The 27,633-nt window shown below is 32.1% G+C and overlaps 2 protein-coding genes across 4 annotated transcripts in view; one reads left to right on the top strand and one right to left on the bottom strand.

Annotated features, from left to right (window-relative positions):
• The window catches only part of LOC131852699 (leucine-rich repeat and calponin homology domain-containing protein), a 64,749-nt gene that overhangs the window by 13,485 nt on the left and 23,631 nt on the right, over positions 1-27,633 (bottom strand). For all 3 annotated transcript variants that reach the window (XM_059203416.1, XM_059203414.1, XM_059203415.1), the window contains exons 2-5: positions 19,300-19,444; positions 3,050-3,282; positions 2,036-2,172; positions 623-884 (exon numbers count right to left, since the gene is read on the bottom strand). In XM_059203416.1, coding sequence (XP_059059399.1) covers positions 623-884; positions 2,036-2,172; positions 3,050-3,282; positions 19,300-19,444 — 777 coding nt within the window. The remainder of the gene's footprint in view (positions 1-622; positions 885-2,035; positions 2,173-3,049; positions 3,283-19,299; positions 19,445-27,633) is intronic.
• LOC131852701 (uncharacterized) lies at positions 17,632-18,790 on the top strand. Its single transcript, XM_059203418.1, has 2 exons — positions 17,632-17,868; positions 18,148-18,790. Exons 1-2 carry the CDS (start codon positions 17,688-17,690, stop codon positions 18,699-18,701), a joined length of 735 nt encoding a protein of 244 aa, XP_059059401.1. The 5' UTR covers positions 17,632-17,687; the 3' UTR covers positions 18,702-18,790.

Genomic DNA, 27,633 nt, shown 5'->3' with positions numbered 1-27,633 from the left:
CAACCACTAATCGGGTATTAAACGGTAAATGAAGTTAATAAGAATATAAGTTTGTTAGCAAACAAAACTGATAACGCAATATAATAAGTATTTAAGAAGCATGATATCAGTCGTATTTGACCTAATTTGCATACTTATATATGAAAGAGTAACGGCATTTATATAATTTATATCAGTAGTGATATATTTAGAGATTTAGGGATAAAGGGAAGATTGTAAGAAAATATCAAACAGTGTGTAGCATTTCATTTTTAAGTACACTATATAAGCGATGAATTATAGTTACATTAACCCACTAAAATATCAGCGTCAGTAAGAGTCCCATAGGGTCCCATACGAGTTACCATCAATTACCACTGTCAAGCAAATTGGAATATTACAGTTTCTCTCTCTTCCGTTTGTGTTATGAGCTTTTTTGCCCTAATTAAGACATGTTGGGAATGAAAAAGTGCAGTGATTATATATTATTTAAGTATACTTATATTAACACTAAAAGTGATCAAATTAATTATATACTTAACCAGAACAGTATCAAACATAATAAACATTTATTGAAAAGCAAAGACATAAAGCCAAAGAAAAACTATAAATCCGAAACAAATTATATAAAACAGTTCCTCACCGTCATTGGACCACCTCTTATCCACGCCGTCGGTGCAGTATCCACTATCAATAACATGGCGGGGCTTGTGCCGAAGACAGTCTATCGTGGCGTTGCCAGACGAAATCTGGTGGGTAGTACTCTGGTTGGGTGAGGTACTGATATAAGAGCTATGTTTAGCTGTTCGTTTTGTCTCCTCAACCCTTCTGTGCGCTGGCAAGGAATCCTTATTCGCCATATTCTCCAAATATTTGAATATATGCACACGCCCGCGCATACAAATCTGAAACATGTGAAATTTTATATACATTTCTTAAAAAGGCTATGCTATTTAAAAGTATATTACATTAAAAGTATATTTTGTAGGAGGATATGAGTTGTTTACTGCGTTTACTAGGCTCAACGAGAAGTCAGACTTAAGAACTGCAGTTGCACTTATATTTTAAGTTGTGTGAAAAATACAATAATGCCTACTCTCTTACTTGTTGCCGTATGTATACTAAACATTCCCTCACGTGAACTGTGCACACATTCTTTTTTTATAATCCATACCAGTCGTATTATGTCAGAATTTTTCGAATAGACTGTATTTCGACTATCACTGTGAGTATGGACCATTACCAAATTCCGAATTCATAAGTCTATTTATATGTTGCGTTAAGCATAAACTAGAATACTTATATTTGTTAAAATATTTTTTCGGCACACGGTTAACCATACCTACAAAAAATCATTTTTTTTTAAGTACTTGTAATAATATTGTCATGGAAATTACCATCACAAACAGCTATTCACATGTGGAATGGCCATCAACACATCAACGGAAACTAATTAAATTCATTTTATAACCGTGCATCATATTGATGATTTTACATTCAGGTACATGCTACCACTAGTGCGTGGAGGTAAGCTAGTAAACAACAAGGATAATATTGTGCCAAGTGATATCATCGTGTCATACAAATGACCACTATTATCATGTCGTTTTCATGAAAATAAATCGTCGAAAACAGGTTAAAGTTATATAAATAACTATGTGATTTAAACTCTAAAAGTTGAATAATAATTTTACGTGTTAATATCAAAATAAAGTAGAATTATAACAATAAAAAAACGAAAAGTGTAACAAGCACAGAAAAACAAACAAATTTTAAAATATCAAAAGAATTAACAATTCATAAGAATAATTTAGAAGTTGCTCAAATGATTATAATTGAAAAATCATAAAATATTATTATAGACCAAAAAATTTCAATGACAAACGTTCAATGTATTTGAAGGTCTAGGGCAGGCTAGGTTTAATCTTTAAGATTCATCATATATTCAAGTGACAAATGGTATAGAATTGACCTTAGAACTGCAAATGTAAAACCAGAGGTAAAGGTTAATAGGTTAAACAATGTAGGATGAAGGTAAAACAGACATTAAACTTACAGTAGTGGGTGGTGATACGAGGGGATTGTTGTCTAGATTTAATGTGATGAGCGTGGTCATATTTCGCATTTCCAAGGGAAGCGACGAAATACAATTGCAACTGACGTCCAGATATTCCAGTCTTAAATATGTAATTTCTGAAAATACAACATCATCATTAAGAGTAAAAAATATATGAAAACAATAAAAAAGCATAGTCTTGTCGAGAAGTTCAGAACTAAACGACATAGTTTTTGCATTTCTAATAATTTCTATTAGGCCACTAACACACACACAAAATTTAGGTACATAACCTAAATTTTACGAAATAAATAATGCAGCTAATGATAGTAAAAGCCTTTTAAAAGTTAATATCATCATTCAATTTACATACAGTGGTAGTAGTTATGTAATTATAGAACTAGTTATTATCTACCTAATTATGCTATTAATGAAATTACATAAAGAAGAGAATATATTAAAAAATGTGTCAGAATAGTTTTAGCTAACATAAATATGCGTAGGTTGGCTCGGTAACGTCATTCCGACCCTTATAATCTTGTGTGGGCGTGTTACCACAAAGGGATTCAGATCCAAACTTGGAAGTAGTTAAATATACATTTTTGATTAGTTAAAATTAATATGTAAAGGTTAACATTTTAAGGGCGTTTAAGCATTACGTAGTCAGAGTGCGGAGAATCGAGGAGAGACAAGCTTAAATAATAATCTATTCAGTATACTATAAACTTACATATATTCATTAGACGCTATATTTATTATAGTTCAACAAGAATTTATAAACCCCGCTGTCTGCATAAGCTATATAGCTATTGCAATGTAGAGAAATACTAGCTATGGATCTACATAACCTTCATTGCAAAATATTAGATACTAAACAAAACATGAATGACTATATAATTACGCTAAAGCATTCATTCTAACATTTCATATGTCATCTTTTAGTCTGCAGTATCTAGAGCTAAAGATCTAACATAGGCCAAGATAATTAAAAATATTCAATTCAGATATACGTACGTAATGGTAACAGTCCCAGCTGATTGTTACTTAGGTCTAATGCTCGCATGCCTGCACAGTCACCCAGAGTCATGGGGATCTGCGTAAGTCTGTTGTTGGACGCATCCAGCTCGGCTAACGACGACATCTTGCCAATCTCCTTTGGAAGGCTCGTTAGCAAGTTGTCTTGTAAAAGAAGAACCTGAAGTGGCATCTGACATACTTCTCTTGGCAGATCCGTCAGTTGATTTGAGCTGTAGACAATGATACAAAGGTTATTATGTAATAGACGCCATTGAATGAGCGATGGTTTAGCCAAATCTCTACCATTGGGGCGAAGGTAATTTTTAGTAATATAGATATGTTATGACCACATTGCTAGCAATATACTATGTCATGTCGACCTCCTTGCGGTTCCCCTGATAAATTCCCCGTTAATTTACCACAAAAGGCTAACTGGCCGACCTCAAGTTAATCTTGTCATGCTCCGCTGGTGGTGCCCCGCCAGAGTAAATCTGTTAGCGCAGGCGGGAGCACCATTCCAGTATCATCCATTATAAAAATATCTAATATCATTAGTTATTTGGATTAAACAAATTTTACATTGAATACAATTTCTCCACAAGACAACACTGAGGTGTTTATCTCTCTTGTAGTAAGTCACGGAGCGTAAGTATGACTTCGTTTCTCTAAATTTGTTTGAGACACGCTATTGTATTTGAGAGATATGACTTGATTCTCATACATTTTTAAGGTAATTGTCGTAAGCTCGTTACAACCCATCAAAACTGATTTCTAGATCAAGTTATACACTGAATTAAGATTTTCTATAAATAGAAGATTTTTTCTAACTACAATAGAAATTAAAATTTAATATTGAAACTGAATTTACAGGTAACAAACCTCATATAGACAATGATACGTCTTTTAAAAGTTTAAACGTCAAACACATGTGTTAACAGCGAAGTAAAGTACAAAACCCAGAGTTAATAGTCGAAAACCCAAACAAATGCACTGAATCAATAACAACTTATATCTATTTCTAACGTAGAACCTACTTTCGTGTAAGATTGCATGTAATTAGATCGCTTGAAACATAAATCGCTCACCGCTTAACCTAATAGCTTGGGAGCGGGTGCCAAGAAAACTCTGTAAACATTGGTGTTAATCTGTTCGGTAAAACTGAACTTCCTGCATTTTATGCAGTAGAAAGACATAAAAATGCTTTCACATTTCACGTATTGGTAAGTACTCTAAATATGAGCGGAGATACTGAATATGTAAACCAGTATCTAGATGTAGGAGTTAGAATACGCCCAAGGTATATATTCCTTTTTTTAGCAGTTCAATAAAAATACTTTTTTCGCAGACCTCTCTCTCAAGTATTTCAGCATTCAGCAGGATATTTTGTCGAGTTATATTATGGTGACACCATAGACCTCAGGAATATTATTTAAAGGCTAAGTACTACGGATCTCACAAAGTAATTTATGATATTTGATAATGTCCGTGGTGCAGTTCATGTTCTACTAGATTACTACAGGTCTTAATATCCATTTGGGACTGTCAGCACTATGTCTTCTCGAACATGCTAATTACACTACAATATAATAAAAATATTCAATAAATTGTTGTTCTGAATGGAATAGTCATAAATTAGATTGTTAAGTACGCAATGAGGTTATGTTACATTCCGTCCACGCTAGATATTTCTTGCCTATAGCCTCTTCTGTCTAGACGAGAAGCTTGATAACTGGCTCCGATACTATTCTTGGAATCGATAATAAACAGAGGTGAATGTACTATTATTTGTAGAAATTGATAGGTCGATTCGTTAAGCTTGGGCTTTATTAAGTTAAAATTACTACTGGCGATACTCGCCTTCCATGCGAAAATAGAAATAAATTTAAACAAAACACACAAATGCACCTATGTACTTAACAAACACTCTAAACAGTAACGTTTAATTTTACTTTGCAATTTAACTGCTCAATATAACAATCATGTTTACATTAGATATCTATTATATACAAATAATACTAATATTATATAGAGGAAAGATGTGTGATGAATTAACTCCAACAATACTTGAACAATATTATCAGCATATAACATAGGTACCGCTATGCAGCTAGAATGAAATAAATTCTTTGAATCCGTTGTTGCAGGAGAAAATAATGTTGTGGTTACAGAATGGTGATAAGTGGGTAAGACATGAGAATATGTGGAACTATATTTCTCAATGACACCCGTCCGTCGTCAGTTTAATTCGATCGCCGTTATCTATCACCGTAAATGGCATCGCACTTCACAGTATGCAGTTTCATCATTAATACAAAACGAGATTGTCAACTGTATTGTGTATCTACGCTTTCACATACGCTTCCAATTTACTTTTTACACATCGCCACACACCCAATGCTGTTATAATCTCGAAATATTATCTTTTTCATCAAGACTGTCTAGTAAATAACGAGGCGAAAATATGAATAAAAGATGTTTGAAAAAATATGAAACAGTAAGTCACTAAGAAACTGTCTAATATTTTTAAGATCATTATAATAATGCTGTGTATAAATGGCTGACGTAAGCATCAGAGCAAAACGTTGCAAACAATATGGAACGTAATTACTTACTATTAATAATTCATGACCGTAAAATCTGTTATTTCATAAATTCTACTGCTCTACTGTAACTTCCTTTTTGATTACTCTCGATATAGATGAATTTCTAATCATAACATACTCATGGCATTTAAATTTGAAATATAGTGTAAGGATATAATAGACGTCATTCATTGTTAATAATAAGGAGTAGTAACGCGATTCCCTCTGGAAACCATCGTAGATAATTCCAGAGCAATTTGCCATGATAACTACCTAACTTGAGTCTATACACTTCCTATCACCCTTAAGTAGTGCCCGGCCAGAGTATACCTCTAACGAAGACTTACACATTATTCCAGTCATCTATTAAGAATAATATAAAAAATGTTTCATAAAAGTCTGTAACATTTACAAAAAGAAATAACTCGCATAGTCTCAATATATACAACCTTGCCTGTAACCACACCTACATTGAATTAATAGACAATGATAACATTTGCTGGCGAACCGTTTATTGCCTTCGAGGCTCCCCACGAGGGAGAAAACTCCCCTCCCTCTGTCAACGAGTAAATAATTTAAATGTGCGTCAGAAACAGAAATAGAGATGGATCTTCGTATCCTTAATATTTCAAGCAGCACTTAGGAGTTGACAAAGTAACAATTTCGGATGGTATGAATTAATAAGTACATCTGTTTTCCAATATTACTGTTGCTTTATAGAGATTATTTTCCCGTAAATGTTTCTGAGATATATAGTACCTATATCTTATTAATCATATTCTAAGTATTTGATGCATTGTCATTTTTTTATAGCCCTAAATTGTATTTTGTAATTCATTATATTACATCCGGTAGGTAAGGCTTCAGTCCCTGCTCCCCACGTTATTTAGTACAAATTATTCGCACGTTCCACTCGGGTGATCCAAGGTCGTGATATCGATTCATTTCCTCTAGGGTCGCGGAGAAGGGAACCCCTATGTGGGTGAGCAGACAAAACAATTTAGATTATATTTAGTTGCAAAAACTATCAGACTAGTGTGCGTACCTACTTACAATGGCTGGCCTGGCAAGCATGTTTATGATGAATTCTGTACGGTAATGAATCATCAATTTAAAAATAGTACGGTTTACTGGTTATGAATTAGCTAGAACTATATTTACGTGATTACCAGGCTATTTATTTCAATTAGTTACTATTACAGGGAGACGAACGTGAGATTTTCAATTTGAAATATAATTTTTATGATTTTATTGCTAAAATTATTAATATCAATGAATTATTAATTCTCTGTCATACCAATCCATAGAAAGAAATATTAGAATTGTACAACATTTTACAGTCAATTGTTAAGTAACTAACAAAGATATCCTCCTATTAATATTCTATTATTGTGGTTTAAATTATTAATTCTTAGAGCTTCTAAAATTTATAGAACTCTGACTACAACCAGTTTCCTTACTTAGTGAAAGACATGCAAGAATCATTCTCTGCACGTCATTCATGTGTAAGTGACATAATTATGCCGAGCAAGCACTATTTTTAATGTATCTCGGTGGAATGCCGCTCCTGCCTGTACTAGAGTACACCCTAGCGAGGCACTGGAAAATTGTATAGTATGAAAATATTAAAACATACCATTTATTCACCAGGAATTAAATATGGTGGTTTCTATTAGGTTATGTCTTTTTGCTACGTTCTATTGTCCATATAACCGACAATCGACACCATTGGTAGATGGTAAAAGAGTCGCGGATTTGAAACATATATTTACGTTTAAGTATATTTCCGAATGCTATTTTTAAATATTTTTAATCCCCTGCTTGGCTTGGCTTGGTCGGTGTTTGAAACCCTAAAACATATCTGTCAGCTAGGAGCATACCTTCAGTAGCTCTATAAGTCCTTCAGTTACGAGCGTACTGTGCTCTTGGCCCTATTATCGACTTATGAAGCTATAGCTGCGGCTGCGGCTGCTAATATATCTAAAAAAAAAAGAAAGGGAAAGCGATGCATTTGTTTATCGCCATAAGTCGTTTCCCGCACCTGAAATCTGCGTACGCTGATTCGGAGAACCATCTGTAATAATAGTGTATAGAATACACCAGATACGTACACTACTGTAGATTTAGTCTACAGAGCAATGTGGTGGCTACGCTATGCACATTACAGCGATGTGGAGGTCCTAGGGTATTTGCGAGATGGCCAATACCTACTTATTGCTATTCAGAATAGCCTCGCAATTTATAAACGTTAAACATAAAAGTAAAATTATCGTAAATAATACATAAAAGCGCCATGCAAGCAAACCACCCGCCTAATAAGAAACGCTTATACATAAACTGGTACACATATTTAGACTAAACAAGAGTCAATGGTATACTAATGTTCATAACAGACACGACTGCCCGATGACTTGAATTCAACGTTTAAAGTCCACTGTGACATGGGGCGAAAAATACGGCCATCTGTCGGATTAATTTGGTTTTAGTTATCAATATTTCTCTCTTGGGATCCAAAATATAATATAAGTTGACAAAGTATTTTTTAATTCTTATTTGAATTTCAAAGCAACTCACTAATCAAAGAGTTCTTTACTCATATCTGTGCTTGTGTGCTGTAACTTGAGGAGTTGTGCGAGTTACTTATTATCCATGAAGATTAAAACTTATTAAAACATATAATTAAATTAAGTGTATGTGTTAAAAATTGGCAAATTCTGAGAATAATAAAATATGACTATGCCAACCACATGTCCCAATATACGACCATAAAATTCCGCGTGACACAACAACAACACATGTTAGAATTCTTCGACTATGTTACTTGCAATTAGGATAATTTGATTTAGGGCGTGGACTGGCTTTACAATGGGAATTATTTAATAGTATTGGAACCTCCCGCCATGTTCTTATAAATCCTATTCTGGACTACGTTTCTTGTGCTTTTCCTGCAATAGATTATTTGATCTACATTCCTGTAGTAGATTCATCTGTTGAAAGAGAGAGAAAGAAAGAGCGAAGAAGATTTGAAAATAACATCTGTTAGTAATGTTATAGCACTTCCAGATAGTTACATGAAGGCCCTCAAAAATTCTTACAGACATTAACATAATAAATTACTATCAAAGTGCTCTTATATTCCTTCCGAAAAATTCCAGACACCGACATGCCTATTCAGTGTAATTTATCGACAGAAACTCCCACATGAAAAGATAAAGAATCAAGTCCATTAGACGACAGATTGAGAAAATTGGAAGATGCTAAAAACTTACTATGAATTCATAGTGCAATTCACATTTAATTGACTCAGCCTATCCCAAATGTGCTAAAAGCAGTAGGTAGCAATTTAACAAGTTATATGCATATTTCCAAGATTTAGGATTTTGTTGCATACAATAGCAATAAAAGACTAGACAGTTCAAATTCGGTAGCCTGCTTTTCAAGCATATCACGTCTGGGAGTTACAGAATAATGCGACGTTATTAAATATAACAGTGTAGTATATTGAATATGAATATAAGAGTACTAAAAGTTTACAATCGTTGCTGCTTGTTTTCCTCAATCATATACCTTACTGATATACAGTCAGCTTCATATATGTAGTAAATTATCATTTAATAATATGTGTCCTGTGTTACACAAGCAAAACCACTGTTTTTTCTGTCTGATTCTTAGCCTACTTATTCTAAACTACGCAACGGATTTCGATACGGTTTTCACTGTAAAGATTATATGTATAACACATATTTAATTATACGATTTCCTACCCACTCGACGATCTCATATACACTGTACACACTCATAACAAATTAAAGTACTAAAGTATTTAAGTAACTAAAAATAAGTTTTAAGAAAACATATTCTTATTCTTTATAATATTATTATAAATGCCAGAGTGGCTTTATAAATTTATATTCTATAGACATACGAGTTACATGGAACAGAAATTCAATTGTACGTAATAAATGCAAATGTATTACTCTATTTTTATAACTTGAAGTACTAAAATAATAGAGCTGATTGTACATTTTACATCATACCACATGAATAACAAAAATACATATAAAATGTACAATGAACAAAATAATATAATAACAGTATTATTATTAAAATTAATACCTATATTTATATGGTGTACTTAATAACGTATTGAACTATAATCACACTAACACATGTGTGACTCCCGTTAGCTGGCCCAAATACATACAACAAGTGCTCATCTGTAAACGAATCGTCTACAAGCTGTCTTAATTATTAGGTGCTATGAGTTTATACTTTGATAGTTATGGCTCAAATGGACTATAACATTCAACTGATATATATATATATGTAATGTACATCTTGTCACTGCTGCGGACGCGACAACCCTTATAGTCACATTTTAGCACATAATTAAAAACAACGAAACATTTCTAACTCATTCATTTAAGTAAACCTTCTAAAGATTACGTTATATGATAAAAAACATTAGAATATATTTATTTATCTCTTTAAGGGTAAAATTTTTACAAACTATGAATGTCATATTTATTTATATTTAATCAACAGTCTAATAAATAAGTTTAAATCTTCTAGCTTTAAAAGTACTTTCGTACAACCTTTCAACCTCTTACAAACCTTTTTCGTTTATTTATATTTGGATTGTCTTCAACTGCAATAGCTATGATGTGATATACGAACAGTTCGTCATTTGTCTACAAAACTATAAAACCTACATAGGAAACAACTTTCGTTTCACCGGTCTATTATGAAATACATTTTAACACAATCGTAAATGTTAATTTGCACGCCTATTATGGTGTAGCTTACTCCGGCGTGATTCTCCACTGTTGTTACAAAGACCAATAGTTTTATTTCGTAGACCGGAACGGTAGAATAATTATACTTTTAAGTTTATATAAACTATTTTTTTACTAGACAATAATCGTAAGGTGCACTCGTCTAGGCTAACGGTATATGATGGCGAGTGCACCAGTAGAGGATGATAGAATGAGAATGAAGTTGGTAAATTAAAAAAAAAAAGTCTATTTAAATGAAGTTAGAACGCAAGCCAATATTTTGTTTATAAAATATAGAAATATTCATGTAGATCTCTAACTAGTACAATATATACTCGCTGTTTTCATGTGACTGTTCTCGCCGCTCACTTCTTCTAGTAGATTTTTTATCAAAATACGTTGCGTTTTCATTATAAATTAGAGATATTCTTCTAAAAGGTCCATAATACATACATAGACATTTTTTAATAAAAAATCTATAATAATAGCATCCGTAAGCGAGTGTGATTAGTATTGCACTTAATCCTTAAACATTAATTACAGATTAATTTTGATTTTACAAAGTTGATTATTATTGAGAAACATCCAAACAATTCTGGTTGTCACCATTACATTTTCTATTCTACTGATTGCTTACCACTGAAAGTAACTCTGAAAAGTAGCTAACCTAATTTTCTAGGATTGAATCGATCATTGCGTAACATTGTTTCTATTGTACTATAGTAAATAACGTACTTTTGGCACGCGTGTTCCGTTTTCGAAAGGTCTATCGCATTCATGAGCACGCGCATTTGATCGGCGTTATGGTGTGTGAGCGCGCGCCGAACCGCGATCACAATGCATTAGGGATGTGAAAAACTAATCGATTATTATTCTGTAAAAATCGAGTTTTCTGATAAACATCAATATTTAAAAATTAGCCTATTTTTTTTATTCTAGAAGCCAAAAAAGCTAGCCCCACTGGTGACCTAAAACAATAAGTAAACCCACTTGCCAAGGGGAACAAAAATTAGGGTTATGGGAAAATAAAATCCAGTGTTATTGAAAACACGTTTTTATTTAGAAAAATATCGGTACTTATATAACCGAGTTTTTTACTCAGAATGTCACATCCCTAAAATGCGTAAGTTACGGCCAGTTTGTCGTTTTATTACCTGTGATTTGCTGAAATTGTGATCGCAAAGCGTGTTTTGATCGATATAGAACATTGATTATTGTGAAATTGAACATTTCAAGCTTGACCGAGAATAATCATATTGACACGCTCGTATGAAATGCGGTGGTTATAGCTGTGGGGCTATTTAACGACATATTCAACATTAATTAACGTGAAAATTCCTTCACCTATTTATTTTATAGAATAGCAAACCTGTTTAAGCTATCTACGCCGAGATACAAAATAAAGATGACAGAATGAGAACAAAATCAGATCAATTAGTCTATCATGTGAAATTAATCTATAATTTGGTTAATTGTAGATTAATTTCACATGGTGATTCCCAAGCGGGTCAACCTAAAATAGTACATTGTTAGCAATGGCGTCATTAGTCCCTATTGCAAACAATCCCCTTCCCTCAACCTCCCTGTCACCTGTATGGGTTTAAATATTGGGTCATTATACGATACATGCCATGCCACTATAATTAATATGCGGCATATAATACACGTTATGCCAATGAATATTTTATTAAAATACAGAATAGAGAATAATAAGAAATGGATAATTAAACAATGGTTCGATTTTTGTAAATACATACATAGAAAACACCCAGACCGACACAAACAATCATTCTCATGAACGCAAATGCGAGGAATCGAACTCGCGATTAGACTACTATACAATATTATTATAAGCTTTCATACAATAGGTAAATACTGTAGTTATAAGTTAATAAGAAATGTAATAAACAATTTTATACTGGCACATACCTAGATGGAGTCTGTTAAATGCTTGGACTTGTCTTAGTGGTCAACAAGCTAGTTCCTTCGTACAATTATTTTGAGACATGTTGTCCCGTTTACAGAACACTCAATGTAAAGCAAACATTCTCGGTAACCGTAAGCGAACAATTTACGAGGTTCATGTTTAACAATTGTGTATATTACAGTTCAGCGTAATACATTTATGACTTTATTCTTTATCATTATTTATTAATAAACATGATTAATCACGATTTCTATGTAACTGAGATCGAGACTTGTGCATATGCACTTGTGGTATTTAAAAAAACAATGATTTTTAACTTATTTTTTTCATAAACAAAATCCGTAGGATTAAACTAAAAGAATAAAACAAAACTTAAGCTTATCACAATACATTTGTGAACACCACACACAAGACAATTATAATAATAATTGTTTTGTGTTCTATCATGGTGAGTGAGAATTTTCCATTAGGTGACCAGATACATTTTACTATATGCATTGAGTATTGAGTAACGTTTATTAATTTTGCAAAGTTTGATACCTCGACTCTATTTCTTAAATTACTGGAAATTTAATTATAACGACTATTATTATAATTAATAACAGTTTAAAACTAACCTCAAGAATTGACATTAATATATGCCTGCAAGAAATAGCCCTTAAAAATTTAATTTCATAATCAAGACTGAAATATGAAAGTCGATGAATGTAAATATAGACAGATGAAGGAAAAAGAGAAAAGAGATTTAGTGACGAGAAAAATTTTATAGGAAATGAGTAGGTAAACACCGAAATGATAATGATTTAAAAGTTTAGAAAAAAACAGAAAATAAGATCGTAAACAAACTAAAGAGGGCTATTGGAAAATCAATTATAAAATTTGCTAGTAAATATTAAATACCTCATTGTTTTGTCAAACTACTTCATTTGGTTCGATTTTGTACAAAAACTTAAGTGCTATTCGCATTTTTGAAAATATTTTCATACAAAGACTGTTCGTGTATACTTTATATACGTTTATTATTTCTGCCTAATGTTGAATGTTTTATAAGTTGTAATCTTGCCATAATGAGAAAGAATATACCAATTCAAGAATCAGGTACAATACCTCATTTACTAACATAACTGAGCCACTTTCACCAAGAAACAAAATGGACACATGAAATTAAATTCTGAATTTTACACACAACATTCATCACGTGACGCAGCTTGTTGAAGATTTAAAAAAAAATCAAATATCGACATAATTTCTTGGAGAAATTTGTTCATATTCTTGGATAATCACGACCTTTCGGCTTCATATATATACTTTACGGCTAACCTGTATCTTACTAATAACCAACTAACGCTAAAGTTTGTGAGTATGGATGGATGGATGTTTGTTCCCCTTACACGCTAAACTACTGAACGGATTTTGATGAAATTTTACATTAATATAGTTTATATATTATAATATCACAGGATTTAAATTTCATGCGTGTGTAACCGCGGGAAAAGCTAGTAGTTATATAGGAAAGCGGATACGAATTATTCAAGTATCAACAATTGCATTACCAAATAATATAACGTCCATTGTTACAGAATACCTAATAGGTATTGTTTAATCGACGTCGCAGAACCATGTGCGCGGTAGCACCACGACGACCGTGACACTTGCGGTCGTTCACCTTCCCACTGATCTTTATGCCGGCCTAAAAACATCTGCGCTCTTATCACGTACCGATAGAGATTATTTTCGTTTTCGGAATACTAGTTAGCACGGTATTGGAAGAAATATTTATGTCAGGTGAAATGTATGAATATTTGTAATATAGCATAGCATATCAGATAAACGATCAAATAAATGTTAAAATCAACAAAATTTTTGGCCCTAATACAAAATAATGAAAATAATAAATATTGGTAAAAATAATACAAAAGCTGTAGTGATTTTCATTTTTCTGTACCTATATGCCGACGAGGTACTAGTCGAGGTTGATACGATGTTGGTGAAATCAAGTTGTGGCGAATGACCCAGGGATTAACCACGATGGTTTTCAGCAGAGCTTTGAGGTTGAGCTGATAGTGTAGTGCTAGCAATTAGGCCATTTGCCCCCATCACTCACAATCGTCTCCACTATATAGCTTTATAAGACTATGCTGCAGGAATCGTAAGTCGACCTGATAGGGTATTTATTGTTAGCAAATAGGCCATATGTCTTCATTTCTTACAATCGCCTCACAACACGAAGACTCTGCCATCATCTTGAATTTCTCCCAAGTAGCAGTTGGACGTGCTGCATTGAAGTGTATGTTATTTCATTGAAGGGAACAGTCCACACCCAGTATTTAAAAGGGGTCATGCATGAAATGCCGTGGGCGTTATTGTACAGTGTAAATATATGTTTGTTCATGGTGGTACATATCTATAGCCCAAGATTAAACTTTCACATGAGTTCCTTCATTTTCATATTCAGTGTAATGAGAATAAAGAATAGATTGTGAGACAAACCTGGATGCTATACTTTTTGAACTATGGAATAGCGATGTGTGAATTTTGAAAATAGAAGAATTGAATGATAAAAAATCGCGTTTATATACAGTTTTCACGCCAGTAGATGAAAAGAGGAGGTACGGTAGGATGCAGTTTTCATTCTGAGATATGTAGTGTAGTGATATCACTGAATTGTTATAACCTTAACTTTATTAGAAACATTGAAGTTATGTTAAATCAATGGATCTGAATTATTAACAAACTCATAAATCCTTACCAAAACAATAAGGACTTGTACTAGAGATGAGGTGGTCAAAACAATAAATAGTAGATAGATGCTAGATATACATACAGATATATTACTCCTTGGGACTAGAACGTAACATGAACGTAATAATTACATGAACCGGTGCCAGAATTCCGGTCGGATGCAATAATTACCATACATTGAAATCTGATCATATAGTAAGTCTTATAGGGTTGATATAAGGTTCAATTTGATTATGTATAACATAGATTTTAATTATTAAGGATGTCGGAAATATAATGCTGTTTAGCCTGAGTAAATATTTAAATATTAACGACAACACCAGTACCTACTTTAGTAAGTACACATTTAAGCTTAATATAATCCAAATGAGGCGATATTGTACAATCTAATTAAATCTATGTAAACAATGACTGAGTGTATATAATATTTTTAGTTATCTGTATCTAAAACGATAAAAGATTATGTATTCAGATCCAATTTTGCTTCACTTTGCAAAGGTCATTTTATAAATAACAAGCAGCTAAAATTTTTCAAATTTAGCTCATTATTGCTGAAAATGCATTGTAAGAAAATGTGTAAATTTTTTCAACCATGTCACTAACTACTACGTCTATAAATGTACCCATACAAATATTATAAATTTGAATCTCTCTTTGTTACCTTTTTACGGCTGTAGACGAAGCTAGAAGGTAAAAGCTATACTTTATACTTTATTTTAAATGTTATACTATACTATACTGTATACTGATTTCGTAATTGAAACTATACAAGAGTTGTTGTTTCAGACAAACCATGTGTTTATTTACAAGTGCGAACCTAAATGATTCTTATACAAGTGTTACAATCATAATTGTGTACAGAAGCAACACGTTCAATTAGTGAATACCTACATAGCTTTACGTAGTAGTGTTTGCTTATATTATTAATTCTCTGCAGATTTGATATCAGTTTATTAGGTTATTTTTCTCAAATATAAATGCGAAATTAACCAATCGTTGTGTAATTTTTAGATATATATACCAAGGTAGTATTTGGACAAGTACATAGGTTAAGTAAATAAACAATATATATATATTCAACGCGAACGAAACTTCTAAAAGTGCTTACTAATTTAAAAACAACAATTTCTTACTACCTTATTGAAGAAACCTTTAGACCGGTTTTGAATAAAATTGTTAAATTTTAAATCAATGTGACATAAGACCAAGAACTCTATTTTTAATGCAGTACAACCTACTACAAATTTAAAAATAAATATTTTTTTACAAAATATAGCTCATTAGACTGGTTACGTTGACCATCACCATTAAAAGCTAAATTTAATTTAAAAATGGTACAAGTAAAGATAATTAAAATTCTTCATAGTTAAATGATATTTACATACCAAATATCGTACAGAGTATACGTTGGATGTTAAAACGCTGACATGCACGCGCGTTTCCCCTCGGCGGGGGCTGCGATCCGTCCGCGCGTCGCGCTATACGCTCGATAGCTCGGCGCTAGGTTGCACACAATTTCAAGGGACTAGTATATTAATCTTGCATTTATTGTACACCAGACGGATTTAGCCATTAATACAAAATGAGTTTTGTTAAACTTCCTGTGGTTACACGAATTTCAGTGAAAGGCTGTGTCTAATTTGCTTGAAATAATTTATGGAATACATTTTTATTAATACTAGAGGGTCGAAATACGACATAATTATTTGAAATTATAAGTTTAGACTATGTGTGTGTCAAATATATGGTTAGTGTGTGTAATGATTTTTTTATTGATTTAATATATTTTTATGCATATTTAAAAAAATATTAGCATTTCTGTATATGAACGTTACGTCCGTGCAATCTTCGTAAAAAGGGGTACAAAATTTTTGTTTCAGGTATAATGATAAATCTGTAAATTTTAACCGTATCAGCTAATTTACCGAATAAAAGTGAAGTCTTATTTAATGTCTCAGGTATTTAATTGAATATGGTTGCAGAGCCATAACAGCATGTAGAATGATATACTTATCTTACAATTCATTCTAAATAGGTTGGTAGTACAAAAGTCACATAAATATTGGTGTGTGTATAAAATTAAACTAATTAATTTGATATAATGGCCTTATCTAAACAGAACGGCGCTCAATATTTATTTGGAATAGAGCGCAGTTCATGTCTGTCACTTATGCCAGTATGAAGCAGTACGGGTACTGAGGGTATCTAATCTACAATGTACCTCGCTGAAATAATAAATTCTAATTTATGTAAGAAAACATAGAATTTAGTTACGTTTTGATATTGATAAATTTACTTACATTAATTCTGTACACTACAAAACTATTGATTGGAAAAATATTATAAAGACAGTATAATGACAGCCTTGTACGAATATAGGCACCATACCTACACGATTATCGAATTTAAGATAATTTTATTTCTGTGCGTTTATATTACAAAAGTTCATTGCTTCGGCTACGTCTGTCCACGATGAGATATTCACCCTACTCGACACAGCGGCCATTTTGAAGCAAAACCGCAGCGTTCCCCCGCTGCGCGTCAGTCGCCCGGTGTCTGCCCGCCCGTTTGTACGAGCGTTTAAACAGTTGTTGACCTTGATAGCCATAATGCAGTTTGAATATGACCCCGAACGTCTCATAGATGAGGTGAAGAAACGACCTGGCATATGGGATTTTGAAGATTTGGAATATCGAGCAAAGAATGGTAGACACAAGTTATGGAATGAAATAGTCACTGAACTTATGCAGAACGATGTAAAACTATCAAAGAGCGAGATGCGAGAACTTGGTAAATATAAAAACAGTAATAATAGCTACATTATTACCACGTGTTACCAACTCTCAAAAAGTATATATTCAATTCTCGAGCTGATTACTAAGTACCTACCAACTGGTTTTTATAAGAAGTCATCTCTAGTTACTGCGTGTTCTCATCTCGTACACTGGGATTTAATACCAAGTATAATTAATGTTATATATTAACATAAGTTAATATATACATAATGTTACTTAATTTAACATCAAGTAAGTAGTTATTTCTTGTTTATTACGTTACATTTTTTTACAGAACTTCAACTTCAGAAGAAATGGAAAAGCATCCGGGATTGCTTTCAAAAATACATTGCAAATCCAAATAGAACCAGGAAACCATACATTTATTTCAAACACTTACAATTTTTATTAAAAAACCAATCCATTCCTGAAAATAATGAAGGTGAAGCCTCGAGTGAATCCGATGAAGTTTTGAAACCTAACAGAGCAACATCATCGTGGAGATGCAAAAGAAAATTAAAAATAGGAAAAGAAGAAGATCAGAGCTCAGAAGATGACAATGAGGAAATCGGGAATCATGAAGAATCCAGAGAATATTCAAATGACGATGTTGACGTTTTAGTTACTTCAAAAATACCTAAAATTAACAAACCCGATGAATTTGCGTTTGCGAGTGTCGACACTTCCACAAAAACCGAACCAGATGATTCTGACAGATTGTTCCTTTTGTCACTGTTGCCTCATTTAAAGACTATACCGGAAGAACTACGTCTTAACGTCAAAATGGAACTGATGCAAGTGCTCCAAAATGCAAACTACACAGCGACAAGAAATCATAAGTTTATTTAAATCTGCAAGTTATATTCTAAATATGTTTGTACTTAGCAATGTAAGTGTTCCATTCCAAATAAATACATATTCCACAAGTTTTATATTTATATTTCCTATCTTTTTATTTCTACAATTACAGTACTGAGAACGAGAACAATTAAGCACAGACATTTTGTATGGTACAATAATCTTTAAATGTGACAAGACGACAAGGTCGTCTTAAAAATATTTACTCTTATAACTTAGGATTTATTTCTGTACCGCTATATTTTTATTATTTATAACCTTTATAGAGATCAAACGCAGTTGTTATACTTTAAGAAGCGGTCGGACCAGAAACTCAAAGTACTTAGGGTTAACCGCAAGTTTAGTCAACGGCATTGGGATAATAAATATAATTATATACCAAATAGGTACCTATAGGTGTCCTAGTATTTGTTCTCACAGAGTTTTAATTTTCTGATACTTAGTAGGTACAAAAAACAAATTATGTATTTAAAAATTCTAATAACATTGGGCCAACTGTGTATGTATAATATAATATAATGCACTGCGAATACCGCAATATACATGTGTTCTTTAACATGATTGCAATATAATTAATTGTTTGTTTTACCTGAGATCTAAATATGTGAGAGACTGTAGGCCTCCAACGGAATCAGGTACACTTTTGATGATGTTTTGGGACAGTAGTAACTTCTCTAAATACACGTACGTAGTCAGTTCATCGGGCACCTCACTGAATCGATTCTTGGACAAATCTGAAATAAAAAAATGAGCCATTAATAAAAACATATATAAATAGTTGGTTCAGTATAAAACTGACATGCAGCTTTTTTCTATGTATTTTTATTTTTAACATGTCTCAGCATCAGAAAGTAGTGTTAAATTCCACGCGGACAAAGTCGCGGGTACAGATAATTAGACATAAAACATAACCATAGAAATTTGAGTGTATTACGATAAATATTTAGTTACTGAGAGAAAAAGTAAAGCGTCTTATAAAAATTACACCTGAGATCATAATAAAAGCCGGATAAAGCAATTATAATAATGGGCAAAATATATCTAACGTTATTGAATCCCGATAAAGAGTGTATGTAAACCAGTTGATAGGTTCGTTGCCTCCGCAGCTGTGCAGGAGGGATCAATGTGGTAAGATTATCTTATCCAATGCAACCGCAGACAAGAGTACTTCGAGTATATTTATCCATACACATAAAACGTATAAAGTACAGTTGGGCACTTGCAACCGAAAACTTGCAACGTCTTAGCCATTGTTAATTTTAAAGCACAAACACCTTCCTATAATTATGAATTATTACTTAATAAATATTCTTATTAAGAAATAAAACAACAATAAGCATGCATCTACTAAATCTTACTGAACTATAGATTTCGAGACTTTTTGAGATTATTTGAAATTTAGCATATTAATTTCAAGCTTTTTGTGATGAACATAACTCAAAAGAATACTTCATAAAAATCATTAATATTAACAATAGACATAATATTATAGTTTCATGCTGAAAACCAAATGTTTTGAATTCGTTTATTTTTCGACGTAAACATCAATATTACAGTAAAATAAAGTTAATTGAATAAAGTAACTAGAATTAATAAATACGTAACAGATAATGTTACAAAAATAGACGTAACAAAGTGACTAAGCATTATTGATAAGATTATGAGATATGAATAAGTAAATATAATGATTCACAACTTGAATTATTTCATTTTAACTCCAAAAGAACGTAGAATAAATGAAGACAAGTTAAGCAAAGTAAGACGCGGTTACTTGGAAATGCTGTATCACAATTCTTTTGATTAAAATATAACTAAGTATAAATTCCATAAGAAATATGTAAGTAGAAATATAAATATTGTCATATTATGAATATGAGGTCATGTCCAAAATATTGACTCCCTTGATAAAGTTAAGTTTAAATCAAATGAATTGCATATTAATTGTATTTGATAACTGCTCGTTATCATTATGTTGATAATACACGATTACACGCCAATTTAATATCTTGCCAGAAATAAAAACGGTTGCCGACTAGATTAACGAAATTGTTAGTTTTTCCGTCTGTATCTCGAGTGTTTAATTAATAATTTGATTACTCATAGAGATATCTGTCTAACTGTGTCAACAGTCATTGGAACGTAAATGGAAAAAATTAATTGTATTATTTGCTCTATATATGTATATTTGCTAGTATCGTAGTTGAAATTTACAAAGGCATATTTTGGTAGCATTACTGTGAAATGCTTTGCATTTTCAGTTACTACCAACGTAGCCTTGGCAGAAAATCTGTAACTTAGTAGTAAATTATATCTTAATAATTTTGGTTACAGTTTGCAATCGTTAGAACACCTTTGCTATTTATCTTTCAGTGCGGGTATACCCACCGTCTATATTTCGCAGGCACTCGTGAATAAATTTTAAATACACTGGGATTCTATTCAAACTGCTGTGGCCCGCTATTAAATATATAAATTACTGACTATTATACATATACAAGTCAATGTTGTTCAAATCATTTATGTACACTAATATTATAAAGAGAAAGGAGCGAGTTTATGTACATCTAAGGAAGAATTTTCGGAACCACTGCACCTACTTGAAAAAACATATTGACATTCAAAAGGTGTTATGCGATAATTATAACCTATATATTTTAGTATGTTTATTGCTAACCCCGGTAAAATAGGGACGAGCCGTTAGATGTTTAATATAGAGAGATCAAGTTACAAGAAACATGATAACGAAAAGAAGCCCTTGGGATATTTCCGATGATAATCAAATTATAACTGCTGTTGTTGGCAGCTTATACATAATTTTCTTTACAAATGTTTTGATACTCGTGTTTAATTGTTTCTTTTGACTTTATTATGAACCGAATATATGCATATAATGACTTATGTTTTTTTTTTAAATAATGCATTTGTCTCCTTTCATCCATTCCATTCGTTAAAAACGGAACAATAATAATAATAGTATTATGTGTCTTTCAAAGATTGTATATAAATCATATACAGTCGCTCTATACTTCACAGCCTTTTACAATTAACTGTAGTTTAGTATATATAGTATATGTATATAGTATATATAGTATATGTATATATATATATAAGTAGTATACTAAAAGTTTTATTCAGTTAAATATAAGGAAAATAAAACATACTTACACTAGCATTCAAAACAAAGGCGTAATATAAGGCCTTTCTCCTTTCGTTGAAGGAAAGACACGCTGCAGTGATGACAAAAGGGATGTGTCCTAAGCATTAATGAAGGCAGGGTCGCCTTTGAACAATGAAGACACGACTTACAGCTTGAGAGTTGATGAAAATTTCAGTACGTTTTGATACCAAATGAGAAGTTGAATGTTCTAAGTTATAACAAGTTAGGAATTTTAGACAAGCAATGAGGTCGACAAGTTAGAACATAATAGAAAATTATATACTAGAAAACTGGATATTATTCAGAAACCTTGCGGTAGTATGCAATATAACTAAGAGAGAGATTGTATACTATATATATACAATACTGAATACATCGCTTATAAAAGTAGTATAACTTAAGACAAAATAGGTAATAGTTTAGTATATACCTGGTAATAGTTATGCGAACCATCTTATTAGATGCTTAGAACAATGACGAACTTAATAAATCAAGCCATGTCAGAATTATAATCGAAATTAAAAATAAGGCTTTAGTTAATTGCATTGAATACAAATTCATCATATCTTGGTTTCCGGAGAATATCGTAAATAAGCGTACATTGCAGGCTATAATGGGTATGACTCACTTTAAACAAGACTGAGTAACCTTAAATCTAGATACGCCGCCTACATTGGATATGGAGATGAAATGAACAGTAATGTGTTAGACCTAACAGTTAACTAAACTTATTTCGTTTCAATCTTATGTAATCTATGTATCTCAAACATTTTTCATTATCATCAATTTAGGTGATGATGATGGCAATCATAAAATAGGTACAGTTATAGGTGTATGTATATATACAAGATATAAAAACAAAAGGTATCAATTGAATAATAGCAATGATATCATTACAATAACGCTGAGGGCGCGTTTAATTTCGTTAACTGGGACGCACAATCATCAAGAACTACAAATCATTTAGTTACTCCCGTTTAACGACATGGCAATAACAATTTTGTTATTATACCCAGCTTCAAGCTTGCCAGTCTTGATAAAAAGGATCATGAATTATTCTGACGTAAAGCGAAGGAAAATATTGATCGCCGGAGATCCCGTATATTTTTAATGTAAAAGGTGAGATATTTTTACTTAGAGGGATAGCGAGGTTAAAAGGGTGTTACGCAACGACCGTGAACCTTTGATTGACATCGCGTAAATGGCAAACGTTGTAATAGAAAAAGTGGTAAAAACATTATTATAAAATTAATTGGTTAATATTTTAATATTAACACCTATTATTATTTCTCAATAAACATGACCTATTTAAGCCAACAATAATCATGTGCCAAAATATCAGAAACCAGTTGCCAAATAATGCCTTGCAGTTGTTATCAGTGTCACCGATAACAAAAGCTTTTTAAAGTACTTACATTTTATAATAATTTGTAAGACGGTCGGTCATCATTTTTATTGTAATTTAATAATATCCTTACTAATATTATAAATGCGAAAGTAACTCTGTCTGTCTGTCTGTCTCGCTTTCACGCCAAAACTACTGAACTGATTTAAATGAAATTTGGTATAGTCTAGACGCCGAGGAAGGACATAGGCTACTTTTTAATGCGAAAAAAGGGTTGTAAGGGGTTGAAAATGGTAATGCAAGGTTATCTTTATGCGGTTGAATAAACACTTATTATAATAATGGCTTAACTAAAAAATTAGATATTTTGGAAAGTCTACTTTATAATTGTGTTATTAAGTCTATTTTCAAAAATTTTTAATTTCTGAATTACATCAGTATTGTACTAGATATGCGACTTATTAACGCTCATATGTCATAAATAAACATATATGTCATTTGTATAAGCAGCGCGCGCAACTGATTATTGTCAATCCGTTGTCTCCTTATGAATTTAAATGAATAAACGTTTGCTCTGCAATTTTATTTTATAAATACATAAATATAATCCTGGTATAGCCTATATCTGATGACCCTGCTCTTGGACAAGAGCGTAAGAACATATTATTAATATTTTTGAAGAATAAAACAACATATAATATTAAAAATGATGGCAATACATATGAACAACATTTCCTTGGAAGAAACAACATCTACCGTTCCATCCGAGCTATTCAGGTTCGGAATACGCGTTTCTCCATTCTGGCCAGTAGAGTCAGAGATATGGTTCGCGCAAGTAGAGGGATAGTTTGCAATTTAGAATATCACATCTATTATTTTGATTTAACAAAATTTTATTATGTTATTGGCCAACTGGACCACCAATTTTCAAAAGAATTTAAAGAAATGTTTAAACTGTTTATTAAATATAAATAAATATGACATTTAAATTTGTAAATATCACATTGTCACCATTCAAGGGGTAAAATAAAATAGCAGATAAAAGTTTTTATGGAAATTCGTCATATTTGAAGCTAGAACGATGAAGCTTTTTTCTTACGCTTTTTTGGGTCAGTTTATTTAATAAATACCTTACTAATATTATGAAAGTGAAAGTGACTATGTCTGTCTGTCTTAAAAGCCAAAACTTCTGAACTGATTTAAATGAAATTTAAAGTCTAGATCTTGAGATGCTGATGATTAATGCTAAAAAGGGTTATAAGAGACTGAAAGAGGAATTTTTTAAAAGTTTAAGCTTCAATCTTATTTTTTTGCGTATTGATTAAATATAATTAACGAAAATGGGTTGTAAGGGTCAAAAGGGGAGTTAAAATGTTGTATGCATGTATTGTCATTTTTTAAAGCTAGAAACTTGAAACCCATTTTTTAGGCTGTTGAGAAAATATCAGTACCTACCGCCACAAGACTCAGCCATAAATGGTTACAGTATAGCGACATCTTATCATTGGTACATGATGACACTAATATAAGTAGCATTAAAAAACCAAGAAAAAGGGTTATAAGGGGTTGAAAGGGGAGATGTAATGTATGTATGGTATGTATGGAAGTATCTTCATTTTAAAGATAGTAGTTTAAAACTTAGTTTTTGGCTGTTGATTGAATTGTATGGAATTATGTATGGAAATTTCATTTTTGAAGCTAGAACGATGTAACTTTTTTATTGGGTTAGATTATTAATATATATTTTTTATTATTTGCTCAAGGTCACTATTTTACGCGGACGAAGTCGCGGGTACAGCTAGTATAGTAATATAGGGATTACTTATAGTAATTTCAGATATATAATAGTATGGAACATATGTGTAGAATAGATACATTTCAGCAGTACTACGATTGAGATTTATTGTAAAGGTCGAATCAATTGTATCTGCTGCGTAGCATATGAGTGTCAATGATATCTTATCTGTCACGATTTACTTCAAAATATTTATGCCCACCTATCACAAGTAATTTTCATATTTTTTTTTACTTTTAATAAAAAATATTATTTACTTTCTGTATTGACGTCAGTACACGTTTGAAATTAGCAAATCTTAAATATTCAACATAACAAGCAGCCATCAACGTTGGGAAACGAGTTCGTAGTCTAGTTTTTACGATGTTTAGTGTCCTCGAAATATAACCGTCGTATATACGTTGTAATGCTAACGAGCCCCTTTTAAGTCGGTATTCCACTAGGCTTTTCCGGCTAGTTCCTTATACTGAGTAGCTGACATTGTCACCGGAAGTATAAAAATAATTGTATCAACTACTAAAAAGAAATGAGGCATTAAACAATGTATATAAAATTGCAATCATATGTTTTATTTAGTACAACTGCCGCTGTACATAAAGATGAAACGAAATCTCCAATAGTAATGATAATAGCTTAAAATAAGCATAGACCACAGAAGTACATTGATGATGACTATGGTAACTCAAATTGTATAAAACAACCATTGTATCATTAATTAAATACTTGTAATGATGTTATAATGCGTTATGGAAAAAAATAACACTCATTCAAGAATATGATCTACGTAACTACGGGTACCTTAACCCTGATTAACTCCCACTAATAATATAAGGATTCTATAAATGACATTGTCGCCGCTTAGTGCATTAGCGATTAAGAAACGGTCGTTCAACACACACATAAATAATTAGAAAGGACAAAGGTTCACATTTCTTTCTAATCTATCTATATGTATATCCCGGTACTGAAGACGCTAGTCGCTTGGTAAAACTAGTAACACATAAATAATCTCAGTACGGCAAACTGGTGACGTGCCAAGTTGTTATGAGTCGCGTTGTGTTGTGGGCCTCCACAACCTTGACCGATGCTCGTAATATATCTGGACAGCGAAATACAATTGCAACAAATAGATATCGCTGTTTGAAGCAATCTGATTCTGTCCCCTCCTTTAATGTCATATTCGGCGCTAAGAACGAAAACTTACTCAAGGTTTAGTTAGTTTATAATAACCATGGTTTTATACCAAAAATAACCGATTTCCATAGGGACAACATTAGATTAGAGTCAACCTAGTAAAATTTTTATTTGAAAATCTAAGATCTAAGATTGATGATCACTTGGTAGAGATATTGCGTTATATACAAACTACAGTCGTCATGGGAACCTCTTTCATTAGTAATAATGTTTACAGGAGGCTTTTATCATATTACAAGGTTTTGTGTTTTCTTAGTAGATTATGTATTAAAAAATCAAGTATCTCGATTCAGTGGTTGAGAATACTTTTATTAGAGAGAATATTTATATAACTTTAAAGCATATAATTCAAAAGTATATCAGGCGGACTTAACACTTAGTGGCATTATCTATCAGTCAACCATGGGTGATACAGAGAATAATTTTAGTACGTAAATAATGTAAGTCAGTTTCATTTTAAATTGTTCTACAGTACATTACATGAGTCTTCGTTTGTTAGACAATAATTATATTCACTAATCTCAAATTTCAAATAATAGAATCTGGGCGTAAAAATTACAATGAAAACGCACCGTCCATCTCTGAACGGTTAATTTAACTGTTTCTATTTTATAATAGGTAACCACATGTAGTGATTATGGTCCATTAACTCATGAGTAATAAATACCAGGTGGTGGTTCTGTAAATATAATAAATTTGTTAGCGTAGTTAAAACTATGTTCAGAAAGTAGAGAAATGGTAGGCAACAATACTTTTCGTTATTAGTTAGCATATAGTCGTATCTCTTATTAATCTAAATATCTATGTATAAGAGTTCGAAAAAGAGATAGAAAGGATAGCTTACCGATTTCTTCACCATATGGCTACCATCATCTGATATGGGCTATCAGATGTCAAAAGTGATGTAAGTACCAGTTACCGAGAACAGTTCAATTCTTGTGAAAAATCTATAATGTATCCTCTAAACAGAGTCGCGTAAATCTGTTATACTTTATTACTGCTTTATTATATTTTACTATTACTTTTTAGACAACGGTCTTGTAAAACAACGAATCTAAACCAAAAATATAAACAAACGTAAAGCAATATATAAAAAGTATTTCAATATGGATACCATTATTGCTTATTAGAAAGAAAAAATAACAGTTTTATTGTGGTCAACTTTAAAATGAAATCGTGGGATTCGCGACCCTTGTTGTCTTGACCTTGGAGTCAGTACATCGAAATCACTGCTGGTGGTCACGACAATTGAGGTCAACGTCAAATCACGCAATAAAGTCATCGCGACGAAATATCATATACTGTTATTGACAGTCATAACTTCACACTATATAGACTGTAAAAGTGACTACAAGATTTGGTACTAGGTCAGGCCGATTTGTCGATTTAATATTGGCCATTTCTCTGTACACAGATAGAAACTCTGCGTTCA

This window comes from Achroia grisella, unplaced genomic scaffold (genome assembly GCF_030625045.1).
Source record: "Achroia grisella isolate CSIRO2021 unplaced genomic scaffold, CSIRO_AGI_Agris_v1 utg856, whole genome shotgun sequence".
Lineage (NCBI taxonomy): Eukaryota > Metazoa > Arthropoda > Insecta > Lepidoptera > Pyralidae > Achroia > Achroia grisella.
Note: the sequence above shows the minus strand (reverse complement) of the source record. Positions and strands in the feature narration are given on the sequence as shown.

What these genes read in the sequence shown, in the direction of transcription:
- LOC131852701 (XM_059203418.1), top strand. Translation starts at nt 17,688, where the DNA reads ATGCAGTTTGAATATGACCCCGAACGTCTCATAGATGAGGTGAAGAAA. An exon ending in GAGCGAGATGCGAGAACTTG is followed by an intron (nt 17,869 to 18,147) that starts GTAAATATAAAA and finishes ATTTTTTTACAG; the next exon opens with AACTTCAACTTCAGAAGAAA.